Source organism: Engraulis encrasicolus, chromosome 6 (genome assembly GCF_034702125.1).
Source record: "Engraulis encrasicolus isolate BLACKSEA-1 chromosome 6, IST_EnEncr_1.0, whole genome shotgun sequence".
NCBI lineage: Eukaryota > Metazoa > Chordata > Actinopteri > Clupeiformes > Engraulidae > Engraulis > Engraulis encrasicolus.
In genome coordinates, this window is record NC_085862.1 from 44,873,565 (window position 1) to 44,889,656 (window position 16,092).

The 16,092-nt window shown below is 41.8% G+C and overlaps 1 protein-coding gene across 1 annotated transcript; it reads left to right on the forward strand.

Annotated features, from left to right (window-relative positions):
* Positions 1-63: 63 nt before the first annotated feature.
* On the forward strand, positions 64-15,735 carry LOC134451346 (vitellogenin-like). The gene is made up of 34 exons (XM_063201743.1): positions 64-128; positions 436-456; positions 576-727; positions 1,214-1,465; positions 1,554-1,715; positions 1,816-1,964; positions 2,072-2,222; positions 2,424-2,581; positions 3,061-3,226; positions 3,526-3,651; positions 3,771-3,989; positions 4,339-4,556; positions 5,003-5,100; positions 5,364-5,488; positions 5,613-5,714; positions 5,941-6,060; positions 6,299-6,485; positions 6,636-6,729; positions 8,418-8,603; positions 9,007-9,151; positions 9,619-9,835; positions 10,138-10,397; positions 10,768-10,800; positions 10,917-10,979; positions 11,130-11,336; positions 12,298-12,440; positions 12,774-12,912; positions 13,311-13,476; positions 13,930-14,113; positions 14,239-14,333; positions 14,519-14,613; positions 14,709-14,874; positions 15,206-15,367; positions 15,565-15,735. The coding sequence occupies exons 1-34, from the start codon at positions 89-91 to the stop codon at positions 15,666-15,668; spliced, it is 4,905 nt and encodes a 1,634-aa protein (XP_063057813.1). The 5' UTR covers positions 64-88; the 3' UTR covers positions 15,669-15,735.
* Positions 15,736-16,092: the final 357 nt, after the last annotated feature.

The window sequence follows — 16,092 nt, forward strand, 5'->3', positions numbered from 1 at the left end:
CAGAGAGACTGTGTGCATAGATGAGATTCGGCATATATAAAAGGGTCTCCCATCCTGGTCTGCCCTGAGCTCCTGGCATCCCTGAAACATGAGGTTACTTGTGCTTGCCCTGGCCATAGCCTTCGTGGGTAAGTCTGAGTCTTCCAGTTTCACAAAGGTTGTAATGCTGATAATCAGATTCTTCTATGATACTTCTAGGCCTGTGTGCCTGAATTTAGAATAGAATAGAATATCTTTCATTTGTCATTGTAACGCGTACAACGAAATTGAGCATTCCTTGTTGATTGAGCTGGATTAAGAACTGTTCTTCAGTCTATTTGTCCTGGTTTTCATAGATATATATCTACTGCCAGGCAGCAGCAGTTCCTTAAAGAAAGCTTAATCCTGATGAAAAAAAAAACTAATTTATAAATGTTTTTTATTTGTTTCATATAGCTGGTCAGCATGTAAACATTGGTAAGTTACAATATCAAATTGAACATGAAATATAGATACACTTTTTGTTGTATGTAGCCCATATGTTTGTTGTTGCACTGCCCGCAAGAAAATTTAAATTGCCTTTATTTTCCTCACAGCTCCTGAGTTTGCCGCCTCCAAGACCTACACCTACAAGTATGAGGCACTGCTCCTGGGCGGCCTTCCTGTGGAAGGACTGGCCAGAGCAGGACTGAAAGTCAGCAGCAAAGTTCTCATCAGTGCTGTGGCTGACAACATCTTCCTGCTGAAGGTAATCTGGGTTTACTAGTATAGGGGGGTGAATTAAGGTAAATTGGGCCACTTTTTGGGATATAAGTGAATGCAAAAAATGGCCCAATTTACCTGAATTCACCCTATCTATTAGAAAGCTATATTGTCTGTAGTTTTATTACTAGCTTACTTTTCAAAATGGCTAAAGTTGCCTTTGCTCTACACAATGTCACTTTTTTGGACATTACATTTGTGCTGTTTATGTGTGCACATATCTAACCCATTTTGTGGCATTTACCTACTGTAAGAAGTACACATTTGCAAATTTAGCCTAGCCATGTCACTTTGTATAAGATGATGGAGATCACTTTAGACATCTGTTGTGGGCTAGAGTGATTCTAAATTGCTCAGTTCTCCTTATAGGTTGAACTAGAGGTTATGTCCTTTGTGTGCAGGGACCAGAATTAGGTTTCAACTCATGTGTCATTCTTCCTGAAATCTTTACCTATGGCGTATGTGTTTCCAGCTTGCTGATCCTGAGATCTTCGAGTACAGCGGTGTGTGGCCCAAGGATCCCTTTGTCCCAGCCACTAAGCTCACCTCAGCTCTGGCTTCTCAGCTCTTGATCCCCATCAAGTTTGAGTACACCAATGGTGTGGTTGGTAATGTCTTTGCCCCTGCTGAAGTGTCTGCTACAGTGCTGAATATCCACAGAGGTATCCTGAACATCCTTCAGCTCAACCTGAAGAAAACCCAGAATGTTTATGAGCTGCAAGAGGTCAGCAATCAAAACTCAAAAATCATATTGTTTGGTGTTTTTTTGAGGTTCTACCATGACACTGAAATGTTGTATCTTTAACCTGAAGGCTGGAGCCCAGGGAGTGTGCAAGACCCACTACCTCATCAATGAGGATGTCAAGGCTCAGCACATTATTGTCACCAAGTCCAAGGACCTCACCAACTGTCAGGAGAGGATCATCAAGGATCTGGGCCTGGCTTACCTGGAAACATGCCCCGAATGTCAGCTGGTAAGCGATAGAGGTCACTTAGAGTGTAGTATGGTTGTAAATTAGCAGCTAGGTTAGTGTTTTTCACACTCACTGAATCTGTGTCTTCTGAACCACACAGAAGTCAAAGAGCATGTCTGGAGCTGCCACCTACAGTTACATCGTCAAGCCAAGTGCCACTGGTTCTTTGATCACTGAAGCCACAGTGAGGGAGCTTCACCAGGTCACACCTATTGCTGAGATGGGCGGAGTTGCCCAGATGGAGGCCAAGTAAGAGCTTTGAATTACTGAATAAGATCTTTAAAACTACCTATATAAAGCTACGTCTTGTGTACAGTGCAATTGTTTAAATTAATACATTGCTCTCTGCATAACAGGCAAAGCCTGAGATTCCTTCAGTTCGAGAGGACACCAATTGTTCAGGCTAATGTTGAGTATGCGCTCCGTGGATCTATCAAGTATGAGTTTGCCACTGAAATCCTCCAGACTCCAATCCAGCTCCTCAGAATCAGCAACCCACTCTCTCAGGTAAGGCAATGTGCTTTAAAAAACAACAACCAAAAAATGCTTATAAACATATAATTATCTTGTATAGAAGACTCTTTGTTGTATGGTTTTGTTAATCACACAGGCCCAATGGTTCCACACAGAAGGAAATTCCAAAACAATTTTTTTCTGAAAAATAATTTGTCATTTTTGTCTTTTTGTCAATTTGTCATGTTCTCTCAGGCTGTGGAGATTCTGCACCATCTGGTTGCCAACAATGTCGTTAAGGTCCATGAGGATGCTCCTCTGAAGTTCATCCAGCTGATCCAGGTCTTGCGTGTGGCCACCTTCGAGAACATCGAGGCCATCTGGACTCAGTACCATGCCAAACCCGAGTACAGGTATGACAGTATGTTGATGTAAATGTTAAGTTCCATTTGCATTACTCTTCACAATGAGGGCACTTTTCCCTCAATCTGGACACTCTTGAAGGCTATTAGCTCCATATTGCTGTTTTTCACAAACTTAAATTAAACTGCAGTCCGGCAGAAAGTGAGGTTGGATGTGTGAAGGACTGTGATCATATAGTATACTATGTGCAGACATTGACATTAAGTTCTTTTACTACATTTAGCATCAATAGTTGATGGTATCCTTGTATCTTTGTACCTTTGTTACCTTTTGATTTTCTCTTGTATTTGTTACCACAGTTTCGGTAGGATGAACAAAGTTATCTAAGTAGCACAGTTAACAATGTAACATTTTACTGTTGTTAAAATAATTAGTGTTCCTGTATGAAAAACAGTTAGTATGCTTCTTCCAAGTACACTTAATTATTTATGACGGTGCTTTTTCTCTTTTTTGTGCTACATTGCTGCAGACGTTTCATTTTGGATGCCATCCCAGTTGTTGGAACTTCAGCTGCTGTGAGGTTCATCAAGGAGCAGTTTGTAGCAGGACAAATCACCATTCCCGAAACCGTTCAGATTCTTCTGGCTGCCGTGCATATGGTTCCTGCTGATCTGGAAATCATCAGACTTTTCTCTGTAAGTGGGGCGGGCATAACTATAGATTTTAATAGAATTTGTGAGCAAAAACAAATGTCTGCTTAAATTCAGACTTTTATCAGCAAACTTGCTGGGTTCTGTGTGCCCGGAGGAATGTCTTTGAGACTGAATATTTGGCAATTTAAAAAAAATCTGAAATAATGGATATAAGTGTGCAGACATTTCTGCTTTAAAATTATAGTTTTGTTCACCTTTGAGTTGTGAAGTTCAGTGTGACAGTGATATTGAATAGATTTCTTTTAATTACAAGATTATAACTCTTCTCTCCCATCATCTAGACCCTGGCTCTCCACCACAAGGTTCAGGAACAGCCTGTTCTGCGTGAGATCACCATGTTGGGTTATGGTACCATGATTGCCAAGTTCTGTGCTGCCGTTCCCACTTGCCCAGCTGAGCTCCTGAAGGTGAGTGATTTATCTGTATTTCCCATATGCTAATGTTACTTTAAGGTATCAATGAGTGCTTAATAAGCTGCTATTTCCTTCGAGCTGAAGTGCTCATTATTGTCTTCTCTCCTCTGCAGCCCATCCACGACCGTGTCGCTGAAGCCATTGCCAAGGCTGACATCGCTGAAATCACTCTGCTGATCAAGGTTCTGGGTAACGCAGGTCATCCTGCCAGCCTGAAACCCATCATGAAGATCCTCCCTGGATTTGGCTCTGCCGCCGCTGCTCTTCCAGTCAGAGCACAGGTTGATGTGATTCTGGCCCTGAGGAACATCGCCAAGAGGGACCCTAAGCTCGTACGTACCTGTAATGTATCACCTCCACATTCACCCATGAGAGGTCTATCTCTGGCTTGACTGCCTGCGTGTGTGACACCATCAGGCTGATTTATTTGGGTGTCAAAATTCTCTATAGCAAATTTTTTATATCTTCAGATAGAGGTTTAATAACTATGCAGAGAGTCCATCAGTTTAGAAAAATGTCAGTGTTAAATTCCAGTCAGTGTTAAGGCCAGTGTAATTGCAACTCTACCACGAGATGATTACTTCATATTCCATAAAGTACAATTCACACTATTTTAGAGTGGGACCAAATGCGAGTTACGTATATTGACACCCCATTTTTGTTACTGTGCTTGTGAAACAGGTCCAGCCCGTGGCTCTGCAGCTCTTTATGGACAAGACCCTGCACCCTGAGCTCAGGATGGTCTCCTGCATCGTGCTGTTCGAGACCAGGCCCGCCGTGGCTCTGGTGTCCACTCTGGCCAACGTGCTGAAGAAGGAGAGCAGCATGCAGCTGGTCAGCTTTGCCTACTCCCACATGAAGTTCCTGTCCAGAAGCACCGCCCCAGACATGGCTGTCGTGTAAGCATTTTGCCATCAGTGGGCCCTTCTCAAAACCTAGTGCAGTGCACTTCCAAGTGTATCAGCCTAATTAGTCACACCCAGTGATTGGATACTCTTTATTAGTCATACCCAGTGATTGGATATTCCGTAGAGTTCACCAAAGAGTATCCAATCACTGGGCATGACTAATTAGGCTGATACACTTGGAAGTGCACTGCACTAGGTTTTGATTAAGGCCCAGTGTTTTATTGTTTCAGCGGGTGAAAGGCCAGAGATTTATTACAAAATTACATTTTTTTAAACGTTTTTTTTATTATTATTATTTAAAAGGCTCAGTGATTCTTTTCAAATGAATTTTCTTTATTTATGAATGTCAACATGCATGCATTCAATCAGCAGGGTGGGATTATGTAAGTAAGAGTTGGCAATATCTTCATGTAATTTCATTTGTCTTTCCTTGTCAGTGCTGCTGCCAGCAATATTGCCATGAAGATCCTGAGCCCCAAGGTGGACAGACTGAGCTACCGCTACAGCCGTGCCATGCACATTGACATCTACAGAAGTAAGGAAACATTTTTTATTGAGACTTGAATCAAAACAGCACTTTGTAATACAAATTTCTACAAGTTTTCTTAATCATCTTATCTTTAGAAAATGTTTTTTTTTTGGTGACCCGGGTTCCATTCCGGCCTGGGTCATTTGGCGAGCCTTCGCCATCTCTCTCTCCCACTCACTTCCTTTCACCTCTCATACTGCCTTATCAAAATAAACGCAAAAATGCCCCTCAATACAAATATTGAAATGTTGTTTTTTTCCCCTGCCCAGACCCCCTGATGGCCGGAGCTGCCGCTAGCGCCTTCATCATCAACGACGGTGCCACTATTCTCCCCAGAGCCATCGTGGCTAAAGCTCGTGCTTACCTTGCCGGAGCTGCCGCTGATGTTCTTGAGGTAAATATATATATATTTTTGAATCAGTTTTAAGCCTGCTAGTAAGAAAACCATTTTTGAGGTGTTTTCCTTATTGCTTTGGTTCGTCATCATGGCCTTTAATCGCCTTCTTGGTTACCTCAAGGTTGGAATCAGAACCGAGGGTCTTCAGGAGGTCATCATCAAGTCCCCTGCCCTGCACGAGAAGATCGACAGACTGCACAAGATGAAGCAAGTCATGAAGGCTGTAAGTATAGAACTTTTCTTTACATCGGTGGCTAGATGTAAACTGTTTCTGCATTGTACAATGCATAGTTCTATACATACTTTTTACTTTCTTGTGTTTTTAATTCTATAGTGAATTTACATAAACATAATAAAGTACATTGGGTTGTTTTTTTGCATGGTACATGTCATATTATAACTTGTTTATCCATACTGTTCCAATATTGTGTTCTTCTTTTGGCTCACAGCTTAAGGAATGGAGAGCTCTGCCCCAAAGCCAGCCTTTGGCCTCCATGTACGCCAAGGTCATGGGACAAGAAATTGCATTTGTCAACATTGACAAGGCTCTTGTTGACCGCGCAGTTGAGGTACGCTGACTATGTAAAACAATATTAAATTATTAAACTATTTAAAGAATTATTTAAACAAAAAAACAAGAAAAAAATTGAAAAGGTGAAAGTAGTAGCAATGATTATTTCTTAAGTCCTTGGTTATATGTATATATTGTATATCTTACCATCCATCTGAGATGAGTTGATGATGTTGCTTGTTTTCACTTGTCTTCATATACCAGCTGAAACATTAAAAGCTTGTCTTCATCTCCAGCTTGCCCAGACCATTGATGCCAAGACCATGCTGAAGGATGCCCTGAAGGCACTGCAGACTGGCATTGCTGCCCACATCGCTAAGCCTCTGCTGGCTGCTGAGGTTCGTCGCATCTTCCCCACTGCTGTTGGTGTGCCCATGGAACTCAGTCTCTACTCTGCTGCTGTTGCTGCTGCCACCGTCAAAGGTATGAGAACATGTTAGCCAGAGTAACACTCATTTAGTCATCAAAATCGGAATAATCCACCTGATTGTTATTGTACTGATATTGTTACTGATTGGTATTGTACTTACCAGCTGTTACAAAACAACTCCCTCTCTATCTGATAATCCACAGTTAGGGGAATCATTACCCCACCTCTGTCTGAGCCCATTGTTGCTGCTGAGCTGCTTAAGGCTGACTTCAAGTTGGAGGCTGAGGCCATCCCAAGGTACTCATAAATACAGTACAATTGCTCTATGTTTCATCACAGTTGATATCAGTGTTTCAGTTAAATATTTCAGTTATGGTGGCATATTTCTCAAATATCATCTTTAACCGCATCAGTTTAACTCTTTAAGAGCGATTCTCCGATTCGACTACGCTTTTAAGTCCGTGGATTTTATTTGCCAATTCCACTAACTATTAACTGCATCCAATGATGTTTTGGACATTAGAAGACATTTATCTTTCATATAATACAGACAGTGTAGACATGGCATTATTTCCCTCAGCAAGAATGAGTATGGCGTTTTCATGCCGTCCTGTTTTCCAAATGTCAGATTCAGTCTTCATATTAGCATGTAAAGAAACGTGTTTTGCCCAAGACGATTGCAAATGTTGATTCACAGTAATCATCACAATATGACAAAACTGTCATTGAAATTTGCCATTTTGTGTGTGTCCACGAAAACTGTGTTAACCGTGTCACGGTCTGAAACCCCCTCCATAAATCAGTAATGGTTTGGTCTTAGGCCATACGAATAACATCATGTGATGTCATAACCTCTTTGGCAGGATATGGGAAGACTTTTTGGTAAGTTTTGAGCTCTGGAGAAGGAAGTCTTGTGTAAGGAGGGTGATTAAATTCAAATCAGACGTTACAGGGATTTATAATGAAAAATGTGTCAGTCTGTATCACAGTGAATCATAAAATCCTACTTATGAAGCTCAACAATCACATTTTCTATATCAGTTGCACAGATTAATGACAACATTATTGCTAAGGGACATAAGCACTTTCAAACGTATGTTGTTTCAACTCTGTAGTACTTTTATATATGTTTGAAATGACATAGTATTTGTCCATAACACTGTTGACAAAATAATCAAGCAAATGTTCGCTTTCATTAGAGTATTTATCAAATGATTTAAGATTAAGCTTGGCAATTTGCTTGTTTGGAAACTTAAATATACAGCTCCAGGCCACTCTGCACTGTTTCTGCCATTGACTTCAATGTTAAACGCATCATGGCCGTTATTAAGACAGAGAGAGTCCTATCCAAGTATTGAACATTGCATGTTATGTAGAAAGTACCAAATTTCAACTGATTTGATGTGCACTGATGTGAAACTAATTTTGATGAAGAAAATTGTGATTTTATTACAATATTCTAATAATGCGAATTTCCCAATTCATGGGTTTTTTGAGCTGGAAGGCCAAATTATGTAAAAAGAAAAACTTGAATGATTGGAATAGTTAAACAACTGGGCCATGCATCTACAATCCATGACACTTTAACATTATTGATGGAATTATGGAAATAAATCAACTTTTTCATGCTATTCTAATAAAGTGGCCTGGAGCTGTATACACTATTTAAACGTCTAGGTCATTTAGTTGAAAAAAAAATACTGATAATTGACATTTTGCTTTTGCCAAAAGCGTAGGGGAATCGTAGAATCACTCTTAAACGCTCTTTTTGCACTGTAATAATAACCATATTGCCACCGAAATGATAATGGCAATGTCGTAATATCTGTTACCTACAACAACTGTCTGTAGTGGCACAGCAGTGTTGTTAAGCTTTTTCATCAAATATCAAATAGGATCATTGGCGATCCCATCTGCATGAAAAGGCTACGTAACAAGTGACTTCTGATGAGCTAACCAGCGTTTAATTGATCCGCCCCCCTCAGCATCTCCGCACATACCTTTGTTGTGATGGGAGTCAACACCGCCTTCATCCAGGCCGCAGTCATGGCCCGTGCCAGAGGTTCCACCGTGGTGCCCGCTAAGATCGCCATCAGAGCTGATATCCCCAAGCTGAACTTCAAGGTCGAGGCTCTGCCCATGGAGGTGCCCGAGAACATCGCAGCCGTGCGGTAAGAATATTTCTACCATCGATTTCCAAGTCTGGCGACATGAAAATCATTACACAGTAATAAATATACCAGTGTTAATATAACTTTTAAAGATTTGAAGTTATCTCAGTTTTGGATAACATTTGGTCCCACTCAAAAATAGTGTTAACGTTACTCTTTGGTCACAGTGTAACATATTCAGAGTTAATAGTGTCTGTAATAGAGTAATTTGACCTTCCACAGTGTTGTAAATACTCTATCTGCATTAATATAAGTTTATTCTGAAACCTTGACACACCCTTTTTTACGGAGTAAAATCTTCATGAAATCCACTGAAATAGATCACAATAGCATAGCACAGCATAACAAAATAACATGCCATGGTAATGCCATTCATTCTTTGTTTGTGACTTGATCTTGGCAGCCTGGAGACCCTTGCCATTGCCAGAAACATTGAGGATCTGTCCAGTGAGAGAATCACCCCCATGGTCCCCGTGATTGTTGCAACTGAGCAGCTTTCCAAGGAGATATTCACCTCCAAGATGACTGCTTCATTCGCTAACAGCATGGTAGGGACTTACTGCATTTGTGTTTTCCTTTCTACTTTTATAATGCTACACACCTTTACGTTATCTCACTTCACCATTACGTTACATTATCTTTAGCGGAGGCTTATATCCAAAGCAACTTACAAAAAACTAAACAAGTCATTGTCAACCGCAGTTTATTATTAAGCCTTTTTAAAACAACACAATTTTATTTAGCAAAATGATATTGTGCCTCTGATCATTATCTCAGACTCTTTGGTTTGTATTTCATATATTCCGGTATGTATATATTTTGGGCTTTTTATGCCTTTATTTTGACAGGACAGTAAGAGAGGGACAGGAAATTAGCAGGGAAAGAGACACGGAAGGCTCGTCAGATATCCTCAGGCCAGAATCGAGCCCGGGTTCTTGGTGTAGTCTGGTGCAGTCGAGTGCTGAGCCGATTTGTATTTCATTAACATGTCCCTGCTCCTACTCTGGTGTTTCAGGCCCAGTCCTCTGAAGTGATCTACTCCGACCTGTCCTCTGAAGTGCCCCCTCAGCTCAAGGCCGGCTCCTCCATCCACAAGACCTACTGCCTGCCCGCCCCCATCCTGGGTCTGAAGGGATGCGCTGAGCTCATGTCCACCAACTCTGCTCTCATCAGGACACAGCCTCTGCTCAACCTGCTTGGACAGCACGCAGCCGTGCTTGCTGTGAGACCCGGTGAGGAACCATACTATTCTTATTGGCTTTGGTCGTTTGCCTGTGTCTGTGCCTGTTAGATATTTGGTGCTTTTTTGAAAGTTCGAGACAGTGTAAACTGAGCACTGAGCTCACATAGAACATTGAACATAGTGCCAAATAATACCAACCAGTGTTTGGTTGTGAAAAGCTGTGAAAATAAACACATATATTAGTAGTACAATGCAAATAGATTCATATGATATCAGACATATCAGAAGCCAGACAAATATCAGAAAGACAAATATCGAGAAGTCTTGACAACGTTCCTGTTTCATCTCTAGCCGACGGCCCAGCCATCGAGAGACTGGAGGTCGAGGTCCAGGTCGGACCCTTGGCCGCCGAGAAGATCCTGAAGGCTCTGCCAGCCCTCCAGCAAGACCTCCCCGAGGGCAGGAACATCCTGCTGAGGCTGAGGAACATCCTGCAGAACGGCCTGAGGAACCGCACCAGCTCCAGCTCCTCCTCCAGCAGCAGGCTCAGCTCCTCCGTCTCCTCCAGCAGCTCCAGCTCCAGCGCCATGTCCCTCAGACGCTCCTCCCAGGTAAGCTAAGCTAAGCTAAGCTGCTGCCAAAAACCTTTTCTTTTTTCTTTTCCTTACTTTTATGTGTCAGGACAGCGCACACTAATGAACATATAGTATACACAGTACATACATTACATACATACGTGTAAATTTGCCAGATTATAGCACAATTGTAGCACAAAGGCTAATTTCCATCTGGTATTCAAAATCACTAAAGCAACGCAAATTAAAGCAAAGTACAATGATATGTGTAATATTATGTGTATGTTATCTATTAAATATGTGTAATATTAACTGCCTTCAGAGGGGCGCCTGACAGTGGTAGACCCAAACATTACTATTGCTAGATAGTCCAAGTAAATCTGTGCTTTATCTGTGTTTCCAACAGGAAATCAAGTTCAGAAAGAACCATGTGCACCTGGTAAGTAAATACCCTCTCATTTAGTTCTTTCAGCAGCATGTCCTCTTTGATCATGTAAATAGCTGTAAAATGGCTGTACTGTACATTTATTCTATACTTTTGTCTTCACCTTATAGCACAGAACCAGCACAGACGTGAGTAGGAGCAGTGCAGCCAGCTTCGAGAACATCTTCAAGCAGGTGAACAGGAATTTATTTTTCCCTTTTCTTCTTTTATGTCTCAAAAAATGAGCAAAAATATGCCCTGTATTGATATCTTGCTATCAAACTCTTTTGTGTTTATCACAAAGTGTGTAGATGTATTAATGGTATGTGCATCTTTACAATTAGAATGAGTACCTGGGCAATGCCATGAAACCTCTTGTGGTGGCCACCTTCCGCGCCGTGAGAGCCGACCACAAGCTTCTGGGCTACCAGGTTGCCGCCTACCTTGACAAGACCAACTGGAGGCTCCAGACCATCCTCGTTGCTCTGGCTGAGACAGACAACTTCAAGCTGTGTGCTGATGGTGTTATCCTGAGCAAGCACAAAGTCATGGTTTGTCACCCCTTGTTTCCCCTCATCAAGTTCAAGTTCAAGTTCAAGTCAAGTTTATTGTCAATTTCTTTACATGCACTGGTCATACAAAGAATTTGAAATTGCGTTTCTTGCTCTCCCATGCAGACATAGACTAATCTAGGTAAGGACATAGACAGTATAGACATAGACAGTACTCATACATGGACATAGACAGTATGGACGTAGACATTGCTCATACAGACATTTAAAGTGCAAGACTGGACAACAGAAGACTTGTAGAGAACATACATTAAGAGGAGGTATTTTGTTGTGCTTTTTTCTAAAAGTCCTTTATAGCGTTCTGACATAGTAATAGTAGCATTTGAAGAAATAAATAATTAAAAAAGGTTTTTTATTAAATACACCAGCAGCAGTATGTGTGTGTGTGTGTGTGTTTGTATGTGTTTTGTGTGCGTGTGCGTGTGTGTGTGTGTGTGTGTGTGTGTGTGTGTGTGTGTGTGTGTGTGTGTGTGTGTGTGTGTGTGTGTTTAGTGCAGGTAGAAAGTGCGGTGTGCGTCTGTGTGTGTGTACCTGTGTATGTGTGTGTGTGTGTGTGTGTGTGTGTGTGTATGTGTGTGAGTATGAGTTGTGTGTCAGTGTGTGTATGTTTGGGTTTAGTGCAGAAAGTGCAGTGTGCGTGTGTGTGTGTGTGTGTGTGTGTGTGTGTGTGTGTGTGTGTGTGTGCATGTGTATGTTTTGAGTTAGTGCAGGTTGAAAGTTCAGTCACAGATGTAGTAGTGCAGGTGGAATGTTCAGTCGCAGATATGGTGGTGGGGATGAGGGCTTAATAATAATACTCATTTCTTAATGTATTATTATCATAGTTGTACTACTTGTATACTTAATTTTTCTATTAATATACTTGTAATGGTAATCAAACATTGTGAAATTTGCAATTATTTGCAATAATGAACTTATATGAGGATTTTTGTGTCTTCAGTCCAAGATCGCATGGGGAGCTGAGTGCCAGGAGTTTGCCGTCATCTTGAAGGGTGAGACCGGACAGATTGGCACTGCTCCCGCTATCCGCGCCGCTGTGGACTGGGTGAAGATCCCCGCCATTGTCATCACCTACGCCAAGAAGTACGTATGTTGCGATGGAGAGAGACTCAAAGACTAATAACACAAGCACAGAATTGGCAACCTGGCCAAATATATGGCCAATGCTGCAGGGGACTTTTATTTACATCCATATCACATGTGGCGATATAAAGGATTCTAAGTTTGATACAGTTATTCTATTCCCCATAGCGGTCTAGAGAACAATTTTTGTTGTGATCTAGCCATTAATGGCAGAATTATTGACATTTGACACATCAATTTGGTGGACAACCAGATGCGGTCATACTGGGAACCAGATAATGAATTAGATATTGCCCTTTAACTAATGTAACTAACTGTTTTGTGTCTGTTAAGGCTGGCTGAGTACATCCCTGGAGTGGCTCTGACCAACGGAATCACCGTCACCAAAGCCAAAAATGCTGAAAAGGAGATTGAACTGTCTGTTTCTGTGCCAACTAATAAGGCTCTCGACTTTGTTGCAAAGGCACCCACAGTAAGTTCTTGTGCTCGTCCCCGAGTCTAGTCTAGTGTTTCTCAACAGGGGCTCTACAGACCCCCAGGGGGCGTTGGGGAGCCCTAGGAGGGCATTAAGAAAGAGGTAGCTGAGAGGGGGCGGTGCTTAATTGCCACTGGGGGGGCATTAGTCCATTTTATTTTGTAGTACTAAAGGAGCGTTGGTAGACTTGTGATGAGATGCAGAAGATGAAGTGCAGACATTCTTATTCTGGGTTTAGTTAAGTTTAATCTCTTAGTTTAATTGAATCAAGGGTTGAGACACTTAACAACAATATATACTTTTATTAGTTAGCTGTCAGACTATTCTTCTTATGTTACTTTTGAAAAGCTTTTACATAGTTTCTCATTATGTGGTGTATTTTCCTTTTCCTGTAGATGACACTGTCCAAATTGGTGCCCCTGCCTTATGCTGTGCCTCTCACTGAAGAGGATCTTAAGGCTTTAGTCAAGAAGTACTTGGCAGAGATTACTGAGAGATACCCAGAGATTCCAAAAGAACTTGTTGAAGATCTGAAACACCTTTTGGCTGATGCAACTTCTGGTAAGTAGTTTTCACACCTCGTCCCTTTCAGCCATTGAAGAGAACTCAGAGCAGTGACTCATCATTTTATGCATATGTGAAAAGTACCGAACACTTACCCGGACACATACCCGGAGACCTTTGTCAGCATGGTCTCAGGAGAGTTTGCTAAATAGTAGCCTGTTCTTTTTGTAATACACACACAATGTGAACAAAAACAGAACTGAGATCTACTTCTGACTAGCATTTTTTTGGTCCAGAGGAATGAGTCTGGTAAACTTTAAGACTATATGTGAAAATGCCCTAGGATCAATCATTACAATGTCATATTATGACCAAATTCTTTGAACATGTTCAGTTTCTTGAGCTGTTGACAGTTTAAAAGGTTACACGTCTACTATGTCATGTTGTTGTCATTCATTTACAACAATGTCAGTTTTGCGAAAGCTTACAGTATGTCTCCATTGTTCCCAGCTCAGTGCACCATGTTCCGTGAAACCCTCACCACCTTCAACAACAGGAAGTACAGGAATGAGATGCCAAACTCCTGCTACCAGGTGCTGGCTCAGGACTGCACCGAGGAGCTGAAATTCATCGTCCTCCTGAAGAAGGATGAACTCTCTGAACAGAAGCACTTGAACGTCAAGCTGTCTGACATGTAAGTGTTACTGCTAACAGTGAACCTTCACTTCACTACTTCTGGCTTTCTCCTGTCTCTGGGTGCACTTGTGTGCTTGTTGTGTTGCTGATCATTTGCATAAAATGGTTTCCGTTTCATAACAGTGACATCGATCTGTACCCCGTGGGCAATGACATTCTCCTGAAGGTTAACGGAATCGAGGTTCCTGTGTCCAGCCTTCCCTACCAGCACCCAACAGGTCTGTCTACTCTCCTCTGTTTCTGTGTTTGTAAAATAAATTTAGTTGCAGAACCCCTTTAATGTTGGTGGAAGACTCCCCACAGCTGCAGTTAATCATCAACCAAATCTTTTTAAAACATCCTACTTCCTTCATTCTTTCATTCATCCATTCGCTCATTTGTTTTTCGTCTTTATTTTTCACAGAATCCATCCTGATCAAACAGAGAGCTGATGGTCTGGCCCTGTTTGCACCAAGACTGGGTCTTCAGGAGGTGTACCTGAACAAAGACAGCTGGAAGGTGAGTCCAATGTTACACTGTGCCATGTTGTGCTGTAGTGGACACCATCATATTATTGAGAGCATCTGGCTGAGTAAAAAAACTATCTCCACCAGGTGAACGTAGCAGACTGGATGAAGGGCCAGGTTTGCGGTCTCTGTGGCAAGGCTGACGGAGAGATCAGACAGGAATACTCCACACCAAGTGGTTACGTGTCACAGAGCTCTGTCAGCTTCGCCCACTCCTGGGTGCTTTCTGCCGAGAGCTGCCGCGACAGCAACCGTAAGAAAATGAGCCAAGTATATATATTGATGGGTAGGGGTGGGAGGCACACATATATGGGGGATGAATAGGTAGAGAGTAAATACATTTATGCAAAATGTCTTGATATGTTAAAAAAGCAACTGTTGCATTGTAAGAACGCCTGTGGCTTAGGTCATAATACAAATTATTTTATCCAAGCTGAAATGTATACATATCATGACTAAGTAAAATAGAATTATACAAAAAAAAGAAAATGAGCCAAGTCCATTGACATTTTCCTAGTCTTCTCACCACCTAGTTCTCCACCTGTCCAACTGAGCTGGCACGCTTTTATTTTGTACGTTTGCAGAGTGCCGCATGAAGCTTGAATCCGTGAAGCTGGAGAAGCAGATCATTGTGAATGGACAGGACTCCAAATGCTACTCTGTCGAGCCCGTGCTGCGCTGTCTGCCTGGATGCCTCCCACTGAAGACCATGCCAGTCACCGTCGCATACCACTGCCTGCCCACCCGTGAGTGTCTTTTTTGTTTCTTTCACAATTGGTTTTACATTGTTCTATTGCTTTGGCACAAAAATCACATAAACTACTTATATGTTAAAAAGTACATAATTTCCATTGGGAAGTGATCAGTATCTCTACCCTCTTTATTTTTTTACGATGCAGCTTTTTTAATTGTCTATGTGCGTTGTCTCTGTCTTCTGTTTCAGATACCAGCGCTGTGGACCTGAGCAGCCTCTCTGAGAAGACCGTGGACGTGAGAGAGACAGCCGTGGCCCACATGGCTTGCCAGTGTGATGCCCAATGTGCATAAATTAGTTCACTATTATTAAAATGTGATGTTTGTAATATCTGTTTAGATGTGATCATTGAATTCATTAAAGGCCACACTTGCAGTTATCCCTTTTCCTCTTCCTATTCGTGTGTGTGTGTGTGTGTGTGTGTGTGTGTGTGTGTGTGTGTGTGTGTGTGTGTGTGTGTGTGTGTGTGTGTGGATAGACTTTTATTGCCCCCAAGGGGAAATTCGTTCCTTCCAATACCACAGACTTGTCACAGCCTACATCAGGCATACATAACAGACATCAAGACATCAAACACCATTGAACATTGACATACTAGACATGATACACGTACAGGTAAGACTCCAGGCACACCATTGATGACGGTCACGCACAAGATACATGTGTGTAAAAACTAAAAGACATGTATGACCATAGAGTGAAAAAGCTGTAAGAAGT

Coding starts and splice junctions, on each gene's coding strand:
- LOC134451346 (XM_063201743.1), top strand. CDS start 89: ATGAGGTTACTTGTGCTTGCCCTGGCCATAGCCTTCGTGG. Junction 12,441..12,773: donor GTCATCACCTACGCCAAGAA/GTACGTATGTTG, acceptor GTGTCTGTTAAG/GCTGGCTGAGTACATCCCTG. Junction 14,114..14,238: donor AACGTCAAGCTGTCTGACAT/GTAAGTGTTACT, acceptor GTTTCATAACAG/TGACATCGATCTGTACCCCG.